Below are 18,886 nucleotides of genomic sequence, written 5' to 3' on the forward strand. Positions count from 1 at the left end.
CTTTTCAGTGTAAAACATCAGAACAATCCCCACTGTTCCATCAAATCCCTGCTACGCACACACATACACACACACAATAGGACACCAGCTCTTTAAAAACAACTGTATCTCAATGAACTATTTAGAAGCTAAAAGGCCGCCCCCATACCCAGCTACATTTATGACTCGGCAAATATTTCACAGTTAACTCTTTGAGTTTGTTTTTATTTCAGTTCACCTTTCAGCCTCCACACCGATGCCACAAAACGCTGTGAAAACTTCTGGCACTGATCCTGCAGCTTCTTTACACTTTTTTTAATGGCTGTCTAAATAACATTTATTTCTCGGCTGTCCCATTATATAACAACTCACATAGTAAACAGTAAAATATGAATAAGCTTTTGAAATTATTTTTTTATTATTTTAAATAAAATGAATAGAATTATACGAAAACTACAGGCAGAGGACTTTTGGCACCAACAAAACTATTCAGATAGCTATAAACCAGTTTGAAAACTGATCAAGTCTTCCTTCACTGGTCAACAGCAGCCAAAATTAACTACAGTTGGGCAAGTCCAAAATCCCACTTTCTCCACTAAAAGCTGAGGGAAATTGAATAGATCAGTCCATAAATGCAACTAACTGCTAAACTACTGAAAACAAAACTCAAAGTGAAATAATTTTGCCTCCTCCAGATTTTTATCCATTGCCATGAGTGGTCAGGAGCCCACCCAACAAAAGGTCCCACCAGCCAGTTCTCTTTAACACCCGGCACTGCCTTTTGCCACCCCTCGGCCTGACACCACCACTCAGCAAGAACTGGCTTTGCAGCTGGACCAAGCCTGTCCTGGTCACAGCTCCAAGGCCCTCCGTAACCTGGCACTGATCTGCTTTAACTGGGCAGGTAATTTAGAGTTTGTCACACAGCTCATTTCTGCTGCAGGGAAGGGCTTTTCCTCTTAGTTGCGAAGGCCTCCAAAACAGCATTTTTAAGTCCTGGTACTGTCCTTTGTGCTCTGTGCAAACCTTCTGCCCAGCACCACCACTACATTCTCTTTATTACAGCCTCAACATCCTACTACAGAAAAAAAAAATCTACTGCACAGAAAACAAAAGCCTGTGAGTCAATTCAAGTCTAACTCGACCTCCCAAAGACTCGGGGTGACAAAGCTTTCAGCGGCTCCAGCCAAAACTTAACGCCTGGCGAACAAAATGTTCTGGAAAAATGAAGTGCCTTCTACAAACACATTTTACTGGCAGGTACATCCTGTTGTTGAAAACCTGGAGAGACTGACTCAGCCTGGCTTCTGCGGGAGCTCAGGGAATGCCATGGGTGGAGGAGAGAGTGGGAAAGAAGGGGGTGGAGGGAACGGCATTGGAGAGGAACAGCAAGGGATGGACAGCTGAGCCCCAGGCAGCCTCTGTGCCAGCGTGCAGAGCCACTGCTGTTGGTGAGCGGTTCACAGAAAGTTTATGTACACATTTCCCACCTCTTTCGGTCCACTTTCTGCGCTGAGGAAGTTTTCCAACATGTCTTTCGCGGGCAGGAAGCTGTCAGTGCTGGTGACAAATTGCCTCAGCGCATTCCTGCCCGACAGGCGGCATTTTCGCTCCTCCTTGGCAACGCTGTCTAGCATGACTCCTCGGATGTCCTTGGGCTTCCCTGGCACACCGAACATGATGAACAAGCCCAGGCAGTCCCGTCCCACCAGGCGGCAGAATTCCGCCAGCTTCTCAAACCTGCTCCTGTTGTGGAAGCGCTCGTCGGCCAGCACGGCTTCCCGGCAGCCGTCCTCCACTGAGACGCCTTCGCTACGGGAAAGCTCGGCCGGCTGTAAAGCCTGCACGGCGATCTGAAGCTTGATCTGCTTGTCAGCTCCAAACAGAGTCCAGATCCAGTCCACCCCGAACAGGGAGGACTGCTGCTTGGTCATTTTGCTGGTCGTGATACGTTCCTCCGCTCCCTTTTCCACGCAGAAGCTGATGAAGTCGACCAAAAAGATCTCGCTCAGCGTGTTTGTGGCTGGCTGGAATTTGCTCTGAGGATCCACAAAACCAAGATAGTCCTTCAGCCTTTGAGATGCATGGACCACCCCTTGGCTGAAGACTTCGCAGATGACTAGAGTTTCAGCTTCGTTCTCCTGGTTGTCCTCGTGTGAGACCTTCTGGCCCATTTTCTGTGCAGGAGGTCGTTTCCACATGCAAACCACTCTGGGGAAGTCCCTTCCCTTTCCAGTGAAGGTTCTGTAGGTGCCGGGCTCAGTCAGACCTGTTAAGCATCCACATGGTTCCCAGCTGTGCTCCAGATAAAGGTTACGGCAGCGGCAGAGCTGGGTGTGTTTCTCCACAGCTCACTGGGCAGTGACCAGCCCGACAGGTCCAGTAACTTTCACATCTACTGAATTAATCCGTGCTCATTTTCCTTGTTGTTAATTGTGGCACTGTTTCTTTAGCTGATGCCATCTCATTCCAATCTGATCTTATCTGCTTTGATCTCCTTTCTAGGACTATTACGGAGAAGTAATTTTACTAGCACTGGGTGTTTCCTGGAGATGGAACCACCTTTTTCTTTTAATCACCCAGAGAAAGGTATGCATCCAAACCTGAAGACTCATACAGGGTGCCTGAAATGACACAGTGGTCTTTTTTTGATGGGCCATTGCCTGTACCCCAGTATTAAATGCCACTACTGTCAGTGGCATTAACTGTACCATGGTGATGAGCATGGATTCAGGCTTTCAGCTCAACTGAGAAGCTCGTGCTCTCTGTAACTGGATTATCTCAGGGAATCTAAGTGCACCACCATGCACAGCTACCAAATGCAGCTACAATAAACAGGCTTCCTAACCTTACAAAATCCAGCGTCACCAACTGTAGAAGCTGGAATGTGTGTTACTGCTGCAGCGGGAGCCCGCCCTGTTCAGCTCTGGACATTGTTGATGCCAAACGCACCAATATGGTCTCTTCATTGGCCCAGGATCCCAACACCATTTGCAAGAAACAGGCTGTGTCCTGCTGAATGCCGCTCTTTCTCCTCTTCTTCATTCTGAATGAGTGAAAAGAAGTGTCAAGTATCTCTCTTTCTCTGCCCTCTTTACGCCCATTGCTCAAAACATCTTCCTTTGTTATCTCTCTCCTTCTGCCTACAGATATTCTTGTCCTCCTGCCACTCCATGGAAACACCTCCTCAGATGCACGGGCTGGTCAGTCCCACTGCTGCCCACAGGTCCCTCTCTCTAAGAAACAGATCATGTCCTATGTATTACACCTGGAATACTGTGTCCAGTTCTGGGCCCCTCAGTTCAAGAAGGACAGGAAACTGCTGGAGAGAGTCCAGCGCAGGGCAACAAAGATGATTAAGGGAGTGGAGCACCTCCCGTATGAGGAAAGGCTGAGGGAGCTGGGGCTCTTTAGCTTGGAGAAGAGGAGACTGAGGGGTGACCTCATTAATGTTTATAAATAGATAAAGGGTGAGTGTCACGAGGATGGAGCCAGGCTCTTCTCGGTGACAACCAACAGTAGGACAAGGGGTAATGGGTTCAAACTGGAACACAAGAGGTTCCACTTAAATTTGAGAAGAAACTTCTTCTCAGTGAGGGTGCCAGAGCACTGGAACAGGCTGCCCAGGGAGGTTGTGGAGTCTCCTTCTCTGGAGACATTCAAAACCCGCCCTGACGCCTTCCTGTGTAACCTCATCCAGGTGTTCCTGCTCCGGCAGGGGGATTGGACTAGATGACCTTTTGAGGTCCCTTCCAATCCCTAACATTCTGTGATTCTGTTATTCTTTCCCAGGTCTTCAATTCTGTCCTGGGCCCATCTCTGTTCCTTTGTGACCTTCTCCCAGCTATCATTAGGAAGCACGCTGCTTCGATTCCCTTTCAAGGACTTCCCAGCACTCTCTCCTTGCTGACCACCACCCCAAATCTACTGGCAACTCAAAAGGTTTTCCTTCTCAGCTGCCTCAAGGAGCACTGTCCTCAGTTGGGAAAAAGATAAAGAGGCTCAGTGGGAAAAGCTCTTGCTGCACACAAAAATGCCAAAGTACTAAGGTGAAGCATGAAGTATGCACTAAACATTCATAACAACAAAGTGGTGCAAAGTATAAAAAGCATGCAGGTAGGATAAGTGCAATTTCTCTCCTAAAGGGAAAGCCAGGGTGCAACAATACATAGTGGATGGGAATCATAAAGAGTCATTCCAGAGGTTACTCTATATTACTTCTCCATTCCTAAGCATATATGCAATTTAAGCGAGCAGAAAAAAAGCTGGGTTTACTCTCCATAGGCTCTTGATTGATACACATCTATCTTTTCCTCATCACTGTAAAACAAAGAAACAAAACCTTATTATACTCTAGGTTTCAAAGTGTTCATCCTCAGTATTCACACCAAAAAGTTGGTCTGATGAACAAAAAAAACACCGAAATGAAGGTAATGAGACAGAGGTTCTGCATTCTCTGGTCTGTTATCTGGGCTGCACTGGGCAAAACACCGATCGCCATTTGTACCTGTGCCCCAGCAACAAAATGTATTTCGGGGAAGCTCAGCTCCTGTTGGTGAAGTTGGTGCAGCCCCGGTGGCTGCCGAGGGCTGCGGGGACACAGGGAGGAGGGTGACGCGGCCCTTCCCTCAGCACCCTGTGGGGACTCACCCAGGAGCACACAAGCGACGGGGAACGCTTTCTAATCACACTGTACCAAACAACCCAAGGCAGTTCAAATCTGCATCCCAGAAACCAGTAAAAACACTCAGGATAGTTGGTTTCTTAGCTGCTAGCTGGGTCTTTCTGCAGGCACCACCCCCAAACTAATCAGTTCACAAAACAACGTGCCATTTTGGCCCTTCTTTGTCCTTTCAATAACACAAAACGACGTTCCTAAGAAAATAAAAAGGAAAAAAAAAGAAGGTATGTTAATAAGGAAGCAGCTTGCAGAAACACTCGGCATTTTTCACAGACTTTATTCGGTTTTACATGGCAATACACAGTAGTTATGTTGCCCTCTTCACACACGCACAAATTAAAATACGATATCAATTGTCTGCACATGCGCACATAAACATCCTGACTGACTTTAATACTCGCTTTCGTATTCCACCCCCAAAACACAACCAAGGTTCAGATGATGGGCAGCTGCGATGGGACGGCCTGGTTTCCAACTGGTGAATGCAGGAAAAGGTTGTTTGGAGCAGAATGCTACTCACATGGGACTTAAATAAGTCATCGTCTGCTGTTGTTGAGATGCTTGCCAATAGCACTGGACTGAAGAGAAACTGGAGAGTATTTGTTTGTGCTTATTTCAGCACATAATATTGTGTCACTAGCCCTTTTTTTCCCTGTGAATATTCAGTCAATATGTTCACTAGCCAGCGTCTAGCGAGAGTGAATCTGGAGGGACATTTTTGCTCAGAAGCCTGCGCCACGTCTTCCCAGTGCTTCCGCAGCATTTGGGAGAGTGGGGTCTTAAGCCCAAGCTCACAACTAAAATAAAAACCACACTGCAAAGTACTCACAGAAAGCGAGCCCTGAATTCACATCCCGAGCATCTGCATCCTAAAGCCGACAGCAGGCATTACACAATGTGGCATTTCTGCCCGAATAAAATAGCTCCAACACCCCCAAGACTGCAGAGGAAGAAACAACAGACGGCAAATTACTTGTGGACATTAATTAGCCAGGAATTTTGAATAAAGCATCAGCTGTGATTTGTTTGTAGACAAATGGTAAGCAGCACAAACTATTTTACGTGTACATTATGGATTGTTTCCCTGGTTCCAGACAGCAAAGAGAGAACGGCAGTACTTGATATTATGTAAAATACAACCACTGCAGATAGAATTTTTCACCTTGGTACATAAATAATGGCCTACACTGCACATCTTTCAAAGAACCAGGTTGGTTCCAATAATATAAAGCTAGAACACGTCTCCACTCTATCCCAACATCTAATGGGAGCTCCCTGGAATCCCCCGAAAGCCCCTTTCTTCCTTCCCTAGTGTTGAGTCGTGTTTCAGAAATACCCGCAAAGTCAGTGCAAATCCAACACCCCGTGCACCGCCCCAGCGCCGTGGTGGAAATGATCTCACTTCCAGCAAGCAGAGCCATGAAAAACCAGTGACAAGCGCTCAGTAAAGCAACACAGCACCGCGAGGAACAACTCCAGAAGAAGCTTCATGCCGTTGTGCTAAAATACATGCAACGTTCAACACCATACAAATGACCACCACGATAAACGGAGTTACTGTTTTCTTTTTTTAATGGCTTTTGGCTAGGATACCTTGCAATACCGCAAGTCTGACAAAAGATTTCCACTGGCTAGTTTGGATTTTTAAAATCTGATGATCTCCAAAAGCAGAGGAGCTGTGCTTTAAGAGATAAAATGATGAGCAACATGTTTGATACGTGAATTTGGGAGGAAAAGTCCCACCTTAGGTTTAATATTACGAAATAATATATTTCCTATACATTTCTCCATATAACTTTATTTTTTTTTTTTTTGCAACTACACCATCTTTACATTAGTCACAGCACAGAAATATCCCTTCCATATGCAGGGGGCACTCTCAACTTTAAGGAAAAAATTTACGTCACAGAAGTGTTAATAACCTTGTTTCAATGCTATAACTACTGCTGTTGGGAACAAAAAAGGTGACCCTTTAAAATGTGCAGTTTCCATACAAGTCACTGCTAGAAGAAACATGCTTCATAATCCTTTCATCCCAAATGGAAGATCATTAAACTGTGCACTTAGTAAAAAGCAACAAAAGCAAACAGTTCCAAAGGTCAGCCTGCCTTTTCCAGTAACCAGCTGGTATGCAAACTGGCATAATCTTTTTACAACCCTCTTCCCCTTTCCCCACGCCTCAAACTTTCCATCACTCTATCTCACAAAGTTTAAATTTTTGCTTTTATATGTACTTCATATACTTCTTTTTTCTCCTATTATTTTTTTTTTTTTTTTATAAAACAGTATAAAAATAAGAGCAACAGTCAAGAGCTACTGGGGAGTTTATGCAGGGCATGGATGACTAAAATCCTACATTGGTTACTGTAGGAAGAGCAGAACTAGTACTTGAGCTGAACAAATGCACTTGAAAAGACAGCAGTAACATCTTTTTTCAGCTGAAAGCCTACAGAAAGCTGATGCACGATATCTACAGATGCAATACTTCTACCTAACAACTTCTGTCATTTTGAAACAGTATGAAGGATTATCTGAGGCCATGAATAAGCAAAAGGAGCACTACCATACCACATAAATTTAAACGCAACACTCTGAAACATATCACCAGTTTGTACATTAAATATAGTAAAAACAATTACCATTCACCAGTGTCTGGGTGTTTCTTATGGCAACTTTAGAATAGGCACCTTTTTTTTTTTTAAATTCTCCACCCCCCAATATTACTTCTAACAAACAGAAGCAAAAGCAATGTAATGTACATGATCTGCTGCCCATCACATATAATGATGACGTTTCTTGCACACAGGAAAGTGAGCCTTTTTCAGTGCCCGGTGGTTACTGTCACACATTGGAGTCCTCATCTGTTATACTGGTGCTAGGAGAGCGAGTCGCAAAGTCTTTAAACATTTCATCTTCTTTCAACATGTGCTAGAAAGGAAAGGAGGGAAGAGTCACGGTTCAGGCCCTCACAACTACAATCAAGCACCTGGGACAGTCGAGTCCTGTGCCTGGCATCAAGTTCTGCTTAGGATGTTCTGCTGAGGACGTCTGTCATGGAATCACAGAATGGTTGGGGTTGGAAGGGATCTCTGGAGATCATCTAGTCCAACCCACCTGCTAAAGCAGGTTCACCCAGAGCAGATCACACAGAAATGTGTCCAGGTGGGTTCTGAATGTCTCCAGAGAAGGAGACTCCACAACCTCTCTGGGCAGCCTGTTCCAGTGCTCTGTTACCCTCAGAGTAAAGAAGTTTTTCCTCATATTCAGATGGAACCTCCTGTGCTTCTGTCTGTGCCTACTGCCCCTCATCCTATCATTGGGCACCACTGAAAAGTGTCTGGTCCCATCCTATAGACACCCACCGTTGAGGTATTTATAGGCATAAATAATATCCTCTCTCAGTCTTCTCTTCTCCAGGCTGAAGAGACCCAGCTCTCTCAGTCTCTCCTCATAAAAAAGGTACTCCAGACCCCTGAGCATCTTGGTAGCCCCCCACTGGACTCCCTCCAGTAATTCCTTCTCCTTCTTAAACTGGGGAGTCCAGAACTGGATGCAGTACTCCAGATGGAGCCTCACCAGGGCAGAGTAGAGGGAGAGAACAACTTCCCTTAATCTGCTCCCAAATTCTTCACCCGCGCTGGCTCCTGACCAGGTTGTGGCTCAGTCCCCTTTCTGCTGGCCCAAATGGCTGCTGGAGCACAGGCTGGGGCTGGGCTTCCACCAAGAAAATGTATTGTGACCCTCACGGGGCAACCAGCTGCCCAAGGGCAACCCGCCAGCTTGGAGCTGGGTCCTGTGTCCTCTGCCCTCCCTGGAGTTACCAAAGAGGGCTGGTGAACATGGGCCACCACTCCTCCTGGCCAGAATCGGTGGCTGTCTTCCCGAACCGGTCATTTTATCTTTCCCCTCTGTACAAAACCCCTCATTCTGATGAGGCTTCACTACACCCATAATTTGCACTGTATTTGACATACTTCAGCCCTCAGAAACCAGCAGCGCTTCACTCTATCCAAACACCTAGGTCCCCACTATGTGCCGGAATCAAAGCAATTACCCCCCAGACTACAAATCTCAGCTGTGTGACAGAATCAGTAACAGCAAAGAATAGCTGTACTTAGTGTATTTGTATTAAATAGAACTGCTGTTTAATACTAGTGACTGCCAAGGGGCTTACACCCAACTTAGAGAAACAGAGATTCCACAGATCCCACTTTTAAGCCTTACTGTCAAGTTGTTGATGCCTTCAGAAAACGCTCCTATTTGCCTCACTGTCCCTTCTGAATCTTCCATCTAGAAAATAAAACAGATAATGAATGAATAATAAATTCATTGTATGTCATGAAAGAGCACCAATTAAGCGTAGCAAATAATATAACCACTTGATTACACTCTACACGGTCAGAGCAAGGGAGGAGCGTGTCCCATCAGGAGAGAAGAGGACAGTTAAGCCAGCGTAGGTCCAGAAGGCCCTGCATTCACAGCTTGATCCTCCTTGGGCTGAGACACTTTTGTTAGAGGTGCTGTGTGACTGCAAGAAGTCAGGACCTTCACGGGTCAAAGCAAAAGGAAGGTCTCTCTGTGAAAAGGAAGGTTTTCCACCAAAACTGACAGCACTGTCAAAGACTCCAAACTGCTAGATCTGGCTTACCTGCTCCAGCCTGTCCAAATCGTCATCGTCATATACTCGGATATCCAGGCCAGGCTTAAAACCCTTCTTTGACCCACTTCCAGATGCCCGCCCCAGCTCCATAGGACACACATACTCTTCCACATCATCTTGCTTTTTCTTCCTCAGGCTCCCAAAATTGCTGAAGGCAAGTTTCTTTGGCTTGCAAGGGAAGAGCAAATTGACAAGTTATTAGAGAATCAGCAAAGAATGAACAGATGTCTTACTCTTGCATTGGTGTTTCAATGACGAAGGGTCAAAACCCCACCGCTCTGCTAAACAAGGGTATTTTGAATAGTTGTATTTCACAATAATTGCATCTGAAAGAAAAAAATGTGGCCGCTCATTCTACCATTGTTAAGACAAGGATCCCAAATGAGATCAGAATCCCACTGCATTAAAATCGTGAATAGTAAGAGACAGTCTCCCTCCCAAACTTAAGGTACAGACAGAAGGACAACACACCAGAGTGCTACCTCTTCTCTTGTGCGTATGAGGGACTGAGGTGTGGTGTGTTCATGGCAGACACAAGTGTCAAACCCAGGTCTGCTTAGTCCTGCTCTCACCCTTCTTTCATTAGCAGCCAGCCCCTTTTCTCAGACCTTGCTGAAATGTCCTTCACACATGGATAAAACCAGCACACTGGAGAGCTGAATGTCTGCCTGGAAGATCATGCACTGACTCAGAACAAGTGACCGACCTTTACTTTGGCAGTTGCTGTTAAGAGGACGTAGTCCGGGGACTCCATGGCTTCGCGTTTCTGCTGCTGGGCCTCCTGCCCGATGAGGAGGTTGAAATGAGTTGCCAGGTGCCGTCTCAGTAGTGTCTTGTTTGGTGGGATGTTCAGCAACTGTGCCATGGTTTCTACATTGAAACGAGGCTCCAAAACCTATTAATTAAATCACAGAGAATCCAGATGAAGCCTGTACTGTCTGATGAAGTCTCAAGGACATCAACAGGCATGCCTATCTTGGTCACTTCCTACGGTTGCTTTGGAGGTTTTGCTTGTATTTTAGAAGAAACATGCAACAAAGAAAAAGAGAGTTAACTAGTTAAAGGATTCATAAAATGCTACTTCCAGGCTTTTCTTCTTGAGTTATAAATAGAAGCAAACTGGCAGGTAAGAAGAAAGGAACAGATAAATCTGTGAAGCTGCCACAAAATATTTACCCACTTTCCTCTTTCACTCTAGAAAATGAAGCCAGATGAATGATGGAAAACAAAGTGTTTGGAGCAGGGATACACCTCTTAATCACCACAACAAACTTCTTGGAGAATAAGTCTCTCGTTTGGAATATCTGATGTTATAGCAATTAAAAACAATCCTGGTTTGACAATGAAATGGTAAATTTTGTAAAGGTAACAAGCCTTCCTTACAAAATAGAAAAATATCCAGGTCTAGAAAGGAAGACGGTGACTGTTTAACAGCATGATAGCAGTGTACAGCATCATAGGACAGGAGGTGAAGAATGCAAACATACATTAAATTGTGAGGGGAATGTAGATAAATGCATTGCTGCCCACACTAATTCTGCCCAAGACAGTCATGTCCTTTAAATTGTAGGGTAATAAATTTTGACAGCAACTTACTATTAAACAGAATAAGAAGAATAGGTGTGTGCAGCAAAGATAATGCCAGAACTTTGCTCGAGTGATTCTCAGTTATATTTTTTTAAATAAAACGGAATAAGCCAGCCTAAAACCTTACCATCAGTCCCCCATGCACACCGCTCCCCCGCAGATTAGGAGCATACTCTGCCAGATCCACGGAGCGCAACCACTCCATCACACGATGATTGGTCCACTGGGTGACCTCAGAAGGTGTGACATTATTCTGTGAATAGGAGGAACAGGCAGTTAAGGAGACTTCCCAACTCAGGTGTTTCAGCCCCAGTCTTTACTGAAACTACCCTCTGCTGCCTTTAATGAATGCAAACCCACCTTCCACGCAAGAAAAAAACCCCCTCTTTTTAGAATCTAAAGCCAAGAGTCTGGGTTGCTTCATCATCCATTACCATATCCAGCAAATGCTGCTTGCAAAACAAACTGATGGCAGTCTCCCCTCTGGCAACAGAACCAAACTCCTTTTACACAGAAAATTTTGACTCAGATGTTGATTTTCCAGGGTTGCACAAGATCCACAGCAACAGTGGACTAAGTTCAAGATGATTTATGTTCCAGACAGCACGTCAGAGACTAAGCCAAACTAGCCAGCTGTTGGCTGGCAAAAGGAGCGGGAGGTTTGGCAAGGAGACATGAGTGTGTGGCTATGGCAGGTGGAGTAAAGAAAGTGATGCTCCAGGTGGTGATGGCAAAGCATGAAGATTTGGAATAACAACAGAAGCAAAAGGAAACCAAAATCAAACCAGAATGAAATAGGATGGAGGAGAAAGGAGGAGGGGGCAGAGCAGGAATAATCAGAAACACCAAGGAAAATCCCTAGAGGACTCATCTTCAGAGTTTCATCTTAAAGCAGTACCTCATCAGATGGCCTCCTGCGCAGACAGTTGGGCTCAAAGTTATTTATTCTCAAAACCTGAATGGCTCTTTTGATGCTGAGGTGGTGGAGGACGCTGACAACTTTCAAGGACAGCAAGTCATCCTGTCAAAGACAAGTGGGGAGATAATGAATATAAATGTGCTTATTGGTGGAACTGGAGGAGACTGCTTTGACCCTGGATTAAAATGGCACATCTGAATATGTGAGACACATTACTAACATCAAACCATCTGTCCCAAAATAAAAGCTTCCCCTGTTGCTCTGTACAACCTTGTGGGCGATGTTCTTCATGTAGGGTATATAGAGCTTAGTGCAAGAAACCTGAGGTAATGAGAGAGAGGGTGAGATGACATATCCTCAGCGAGCTGAGCAGACCCAGGACAGTTTTCCAAACACAGTGCATCAGACTCACCCGGCATTTACATTTAATCTTGCCTAAAGTTTTAATACCACAAGCATCCAGCTAAAGTTTAACTGAAAATAATAAATTATACTGAAAACGTAGAGGCATTCTCTATGGCTAGAATGAAAAAAAGGAGGGAAGCAGAAAAATATTACGGTGTGTCAGGTTGGTCTCTCAGAACTGCAGATGAAAAATATTTTTTAAAATGCTTGCCCCAAGTGATGGAATGATGGAAAGGGTGCCCACACCCAGGCTGTGGAGATACTCACTTTAAGTCTCCTTATCCCCAGCTCACCATCACTGTGTAGCTCCTACCTTGTGCAGGTTTGAGGGAAGGAGGGCAGGTTGGCCAGGAGCACCAGTCCCCCTTCAGATGTGCCAAGGGAACAAACTGGACACATGTGCAACCTGAGGGTTGGCTCAGGGCACTGCAAGGCAACCTGGCTGTGACTTTACATCACACTGCTTTCAGCATGGGATGAGCCACTTCTCACACATTGCTGAGCAAAAGCCTTTCAATACAGCCTATGCTGCATCTTATCCACATCCATTCCTCACCCAGGTAATACACAGCAGAGTCTCCCAACACAAGATCAAGCTCAATGGAGCCTACTGGCAGCAGATCTCCAAGATTTAAGAAACAGAAGAAAGAAACTGCCTTCTATTTTTACATTAATGTCCAAACTAAGGGAACTAAAGGAAACAGACACCAAACCATGCTACCTCAGCAGGACATTTGACCAAAGTACACTCAACAGCAAAGTCATGCCAGATGGTGAAGGCAGGTCAGTCCTGGGCAGCAGCTGCAGCTCCTCAGCAGCACTGTGCCTCTTACAGGAGGAGAGTTGATCAACCCTCGGCTTTCTGCTGGTGCTAATATAAAGACTACACAAAATAGATGCAAACGTGATATAAAAAGGTTGCCTTTGCTCTGCCTATGGCACGGCTCATGAGAGAACAGCAGTGATTGATTTATTCTTTGTTATACAGAGGAAATAATATTGGTGATGATCGGTGTGCGGTTGTGTCAGAGAACAAAGGTCTCATCTTGCCTGAGATCTTACACAAGGGAAATCTGCTGGGTTGGCTTCACCTTACCAGAAATAAACTGTGGAGCTGATGCTGGTGCTAAGCATTTTGAAATACATTATTCAAAAGCTATTCAATGTAGCCTATTTTCAAACAGTCTGGTTCTTAAAACTGCAATTTTCTTCAAAGGAAACTACTTGAATTTTCTTCACCTCAGCGTCCACATGAATACGTAAGTAGACTGAATATTTGCTTACTGAAGAATTCCATCTACTTCTATTAATTAATAACAACCTGAACAGCAAAGGCCCAGCTGTATGAATTGTGACCATAGAATTTGCACACTTTTGTGTACTTACAAACGCTGCCTGAGCACATCAGACAGTGTCACGCACATCTGTTGAGCATGAGATTGCCCATTCTCATGCGTGAGTCTGGGCTCTTCCTTACTATGTTTGCTCTTCCACCTTAAAATAGCATCTCTAAAGCTGCGGAGAATATAGGAAATACTTGCAGATGAGTAGTAGCATCAGGCCTTTTGTTTTCTACAGGTTACAGCTATTAGCATTAGTTTACCCCAGGACACCTACTACAGTTTCAAGGAGTCCTTTAAGCACTGCAATGAAGTACACAGACAAATATGGCATTATGGCATATCCTTTTAGCGGTAGCGATGCCTCTGACACTCTGACCTCCCTCAGCCTTCTCTCTGCAATTATCCATAAATTTTGAAGACCTGATTTATGCACCATTCGACAGCTTTGAAATTATTGTCAGAAAGTCTCATGAGACACACAACATGTTTAGCTCTTGGAGAGAAGTCTTTTTGGTACATTACATGTGCACAGCTGTAGCCTCTGTGTTGCTGCAAAAGCAAGTAAGAGAAAGCTCCCGCGCTAGCTGGAGGTCCAGCCGTCTGGGGCAAAACTCACTTGTGGAGATGGCGACCATGTGGCACTTCCACATTCCTCTTTAAAACTTTTAACACATGCCCAGAGTAATGCACAGACAGTCTGTCAGCCTCCAGACAGGCACCGGCTTTCTGCTCCAGTAAGCTACAAGCCAGATCGCCGCGATCCAGCTCTCCGGTTCCTTGTGGACACTGGACCCTCTAAGACGCTCATCTGGTCCTGCTCTCCCTGGACAGACATGCGAATGGCTGCCTGTGACGGGAGAACTGCCCAAGCAGCCACAGAGCCTCTCAGGCACCCCACTTGTGGGACTAGCCAGGATTTGGCCAGTGACCATTCCCACGGGAGGTCTGAGGGCAATAAGTGTTGGCAATGGTGGTGCCTCCCCTCCATCTGCATTCTGCTGTCTCTTGGGGCCAGCAGCTGCCTGGATCTCTCTTCCCCACCATATACAGGAGGGCAGGAGGGTGTGCTGGAGCCAGGGCTGCTGCTGGGAACAGCCTGAGGCTGGCTGAGAGGAGGCGAACGTGGCAATAGGAGAAGGCTGTCCACAGAGCTGCGTGACGGGGCACGGCCACTTGTGCCATGAGGTGCAAAAAAAGGTTGCTGTTGCTGGTGAATTGACCCAAAGGGACTAGGAAGAAGATGGAGGATGGGATGGAGAGGTTGAAGGGTGTTAAGTGAATGTAATATCTATGCGGTCACAACAAAAGTCACAGTGAAAGCAGGTGTCTCTAGTCTCACCTGGTCTTTAGCTATCTGGAGGTACACCAGTGTGCATTAAAGTGGGGAGAAACTAAGAACATGAAAAAGATGTCAGGAGAAGAAAAGCCATTTACTCACCACACTCATGTAATGGAGCATTCGGCCATCCACCTTTCCTTCATCAAACTGGGTCTTATACTGCGGGAGCCCAATGTCATCCAGCCACCCTAAGGCAGAGACAGACACCAATGTTAGTTGAGCAGCCAAATTACCTGGCACCAATTAGTGTTATTCTTTGAGCCTCAAATTAGCCCATGATTAGGAACCCCTATTAAAAGTTGCTGCTTCAGCATGTAATAAGATCTTACTGGTAACCCAGTGGTAATCCAGCTTTCCATGATTGTTTTCCTCTTCAGACCCAAGTGCCTGCAGAGCAAGCTGAAGCTTCTTCCGATGCAACGGGTGCTTTATGCCAAGCTCCTGTGAAAGGAGGGAAAGCAGTAAAGCTGGAGACAATACCGTATGTTATTCCTCCTTCTGCTGAATTACAAATTATTTCAGAGAGTCGCACTGTACACAGCACTAGCTGGTGACCTGGCAGGCATATTTTCTATTTGCTGAATACCAACATAGTTTTAGCACATGTTCAGCACTACAGAAAGATCTGCTCACTGTGGTGGATTAATTTCAAAATGTGGTGGATCTCAAACTGTATGAAATTGTCGGCCACAGTATTCTCATGCCAGATTAAAAAAATCCCACAATACAGAACATGTTAGCATTCAGAAAAGTACTTGAGATTGCTCCCTTCCCTGACACTTAGGAAGGTAAGGTTAAAAGAATTATTTACTTAAGAACATATGAAGATCCCAGGAATTACTGAAATCTATTAATGCTTCCAAATGCATAACACCTTCACCAGTTTAGTTGCATGTGCAGCCATTCCAGGATCTCTTCAATCCCATATACACTTTTCCTGGTACTTGCTAGTTAATGTTACCTCTGATAGCTTTATTATGAGCCACTGTGTTCATTTCACACTTTTCTTATTCCAGTTGTAGTGTAACTACAACTTTGAATTAGCTCACGGTCTGAGAAAACAGGGTTACTGTTTGAAGAGGATAGTGATCTTTAAAAGCTGAAAATTTAAACATTAGTGAATGCTGTGAATTCAAGTATAAATTTAATCAACTTTTTAAATGTTTCTGTTTTTAGAAAACAAGATATACACAATCTTGTACCACTTTAAGACAAAGAAACTCTTCTCCCTTGTGTGTAACAAAACCTCAACCATTTGTGCAAAATGGGCAAAAAAACATTATCAGACCAAAACACCTTTCTCACACAGGAATAAAATAACTGTACAAATGCTAATGAATCAGAGCTACAAATCCATATGATAATGAGCCACTCTTGTGTGCATATTTTTAAAAAGTGGCATAGCCAATTTATGTGTCCGTGCCCAGTGAAGTTGAAACACATATATGCAATTATTAGCTGAATTATAGAACACTACATTTCTACAGAAGTTCAGCTAAAAAGAAACAGATTTTTCATCACTGTAACAACAACGTTTTAAAACCTCACCTTCTTTACTTTTTAATTTTCACAGGTTGCACTTTACAAACGGGACTTACATGCATAGAAATATCAATTTTTGTACATTTTACTGAAAGAATTGTTTCCAGTATTCCTCACCTTTTCCAGATCCTGCTGAGAAGCCTGCAGAAGCGTTTGCCCAGACAGTATCCAGTGTCTGCCATTACTAATGTAAGAGCCTAGCCCTTGGTCCTGGAGCCAGTTGCAAACCTGCTCCTTTGTCCACTTTGCGAATGGCATGTCCAGCTCACTACAGAAGATATAACCAAAAAAGACTGATAAATCCTGTGCCGCAAATCTCCTACTTTCATATCTAACGATAAAACCAAAACCTAAGCCATTCATTTGTGAGTACTTTGTGGAAGACAGGACAATCTCTGTGGCAGAACGTGCCTCATGGCCGGCTGGTAGGTGAGCCTCACAAAGAAGGTGTCTCTACTTCTGAACTGTCAGCACCATGAAGTGCTGATCACTGCTGATCTCCTGCCACTATCACAATAAACACAATCTATTAATACTGAAACAACCACGTTTGCTGCCTAGGGCGGCTAAAACTCTGAAGGTCGGTCATCATGTTTTACTTCAGCATTTAACCCCCAGAGGTGCCACATGACACGTACCAGAGAAACATTCTTCATTGCCACATGAGGGCTCACACCCCACTTTGCACGGCCTCACAGCTGCATTCCCGTGAAGCCCCAGGCAACCAGACTCCACTCACAGCAGGACCCCACCACCCAACCAACATCAACCGTGCAAAGACCACCTCTCAAAGGAGGAAACAGCCTGTTTCTGTTTGCCAGGAGAGGGGACATTTCTTTTTAGCACTTCACTTCTCCTTTGGACCCCGTGCTTGATCAGAGCTGCTGGGAAGGCAAGAATCAGCACACCTTGCACCTCTCGTCTTACTTGTGAGACTTCCCCAGGTCTCGAGACCAGCCCAGTCGTGGCCCCGCCGTCGCTCTTGTCCCTCCTCTTTTGAACTCTGTCTCAGACATGTCATCTGGGTTGAAGGTGGTGGACTGACTTCTTTTAAGTCTAGTTTAAAGGAAGAAAGCGTATTCACATTTGGTTACGGAAAAGGCATGTTTCTACTACTGCAACCAATACAGGCAAGATGTCCTGTGGGGTTTGTAGCTCTTCCTTCCACCCTCCACCAACCTGCTGTTTGCTCCCTCAAATATCACACCGGCTCCTCCTGCTCTTGAGGCAGTAAACTATGGAACCACAGGTTGGAGGGGAAGAAGGGAAGGCATGTTCCCAGTCATTTCTCATCTTTTACTTACCTTCCAAATAACTTCTTGATCCCTCTGGCCTTTTTCTTGGAATCTGGAGAAGGTGGAGTCATCTGTAGACTATCCATTTCTTTTGGGCGAGGGGGTAAGCCAGCCAGATCCAAGTGATCTGCAGATCCCTTCTCCGTTTCAGCTATTAGGAAGCAAAAGCCCAATCAAGACTCATTTGCACAAGATTGTACAGACGCACTCCTGAACTCGGCAACGACTCTTGCTAAAATTATTGAGAGCCATCATGTTAAGACAGTGGGGCAAAGAGGGATGGGAAAATCCAGGAGAAACAACACATGTTACTCCTCCATGGGCCTGACTGGGAATACTCTAAGGCAACACCCTGCACCAATTAAGTGCCTTGCATCCAAGGTGGGCAAAAAATACCTTGTGAATCAATCAATGAATTAAACCCCAAGTTTACTCTTCCTTGGTGAGTGGTCCTGCAGTCCTTTCACAGACAGAGCTGAGGCATGTGGATGCCCAGGAACAACTGAGTGCCACGGCAGGGCACCAATCCAGGAGTCCCCAAAGCACAGAAAAATGAATAATTTCCCTGCAGGCATCTTTCCTAATAACTTGCAGTGTCCCATAAGTTCCCTATCCAGGAAATTTCAGTAACAAATGACTCCTCCTGCCCCAGGAGCAGGAGGGCCTTTTTCCCCTCACTTCTGCAAATTCTGGAATATTTTATTCCTCTGCAGAGAAACGCCAGGGAGTTTAGGCTCTGTCTGAACTAGATCTTCTGAGGGATGCACAGAAAATCTCCAAGAGACCCCACACATTACCACCCACTCTAAAAGCATTAAATCTTTGACCTGTAGTTATTGTTTTCCATGACAAGAAACCTAAGGGCTCCTGTCCCCAAAAGGGAAGTTGTTACAAGATCGTTTAGTAAAAGCTCAACTAACAAAGAAGAAAACTATTTTAAGATCATTTAAAAAGAAAACTAAAAGAATTGCAATATCTACTAGGCTACGTAAGCAGAGATGTGCCAGCAAGTGCCAAACAGCTGAATAAAACCACCATGTGGAGTTTATGCCACTTACTTGCTGAGGAACAGTGAGAGCATGAGCCTGTTCAGATGAAGCAGCTGTGGCAAGGTAGCCCGCAGCAGGCCCACAGTC

General features: G+C 45.1%; 2 protein-coding genes across 12 annotated transcripts in view; both read right to left on the reverse strand.

The window, feature by feature from the left end:
* Window positions 1-298: 298 nt before the first annotated feature.
* On the reverse strand, window positions 299-3,287 carry REP15 (RAB15 effector protein). Its single transcript, XM_082045679.1, has one exon. The coding sequence runs from the start codon at window positions 2,178-2,180 to the stop codon at window positions 1,440-1,442; it is 741 nt and encodes a 246-aa protein (XP_081901805.1). The 5' UTR covers window positions 2,181-3,287; the 3' UTR covers window positions 299-1,439.
* Window positions 3,288-4,919: 1,632 nt separating this feature from the next.
* PPFIBP1 (PPFIA binding protein 1) overlaps window positions 4,920-18,886 on the reverse strand; it is a 119,030-nt gene continuing 105,063 nt past the window's right edge. For all 11 annotated transcript variants that reach the window (XM_082063951.1, XM_082063950.1, XM_082063953.1 and 8 more), the window contains 11 exons: window positions 17,760-17,901; window positions 17,383-17,511; window positions 16,573-16,723; window positions 15,243-15,354; window positions 15,013-15,101; window positions 11,806-11,928; window positions 11,035-11,160; window positions 10,027-10,215; window positions 9,309-9,488; window positions 8,885-8,950; window positions 4,920-7,588 (listed from right to left, as the gene is read on the reverse strand). In XM_082063951.1, coding sequence (XP_081920077.1) covers window positions 7,502-7,588; window positions 8,885-8,950; window positions 9,309-9,488; window positions 10,027-10,215; window positions 11,035-11,160; window positions 11,806-11,928; window positions 15,013-15,101; window positions 15,243-15,354; window positions 16,573-16,723; window positions 17,383-17,511; window positions 17,760-17,901 — 1,394 coding nt within the window. In that variant the 3' untranslated portion in view covers window positions 4,920-7,501. The remainder of the gene's footprint in view (window positions 7,589-8,884; window positions 8,951-9,308; window positions 9,489-10,026; window positions 10,216-11,034; window positions 11,161-11,805; window positions 11,929-15,012; window positions 15,102-15,242; window positions 15,355-16,572; window positions 16,724-17,382; window positions 17,512-17,759; window positions 17,902-18,886) is intronic.

The sequence above is a fragment of the Streptopelia decaocto genome, assembly GCF_964273445.1.
Source record: "Streptopelia decaocto genome assembly, chromosome: 1".
Lineage (NCBI taxonomy): Eukaryota > Metazoa > Chordata > Aves > Columbiformes > Columbidae > Streptopelia > Streptopelia decaocto.

Coding starts and splice junctions, on each gene's coding strand:
- REP15 (XM_082045679.1), bottom strand. CDS start 2,180: ATGTGGAAACGACCTCCTGCACAGAAAATGGGCCAGAAGGTCTCACAC.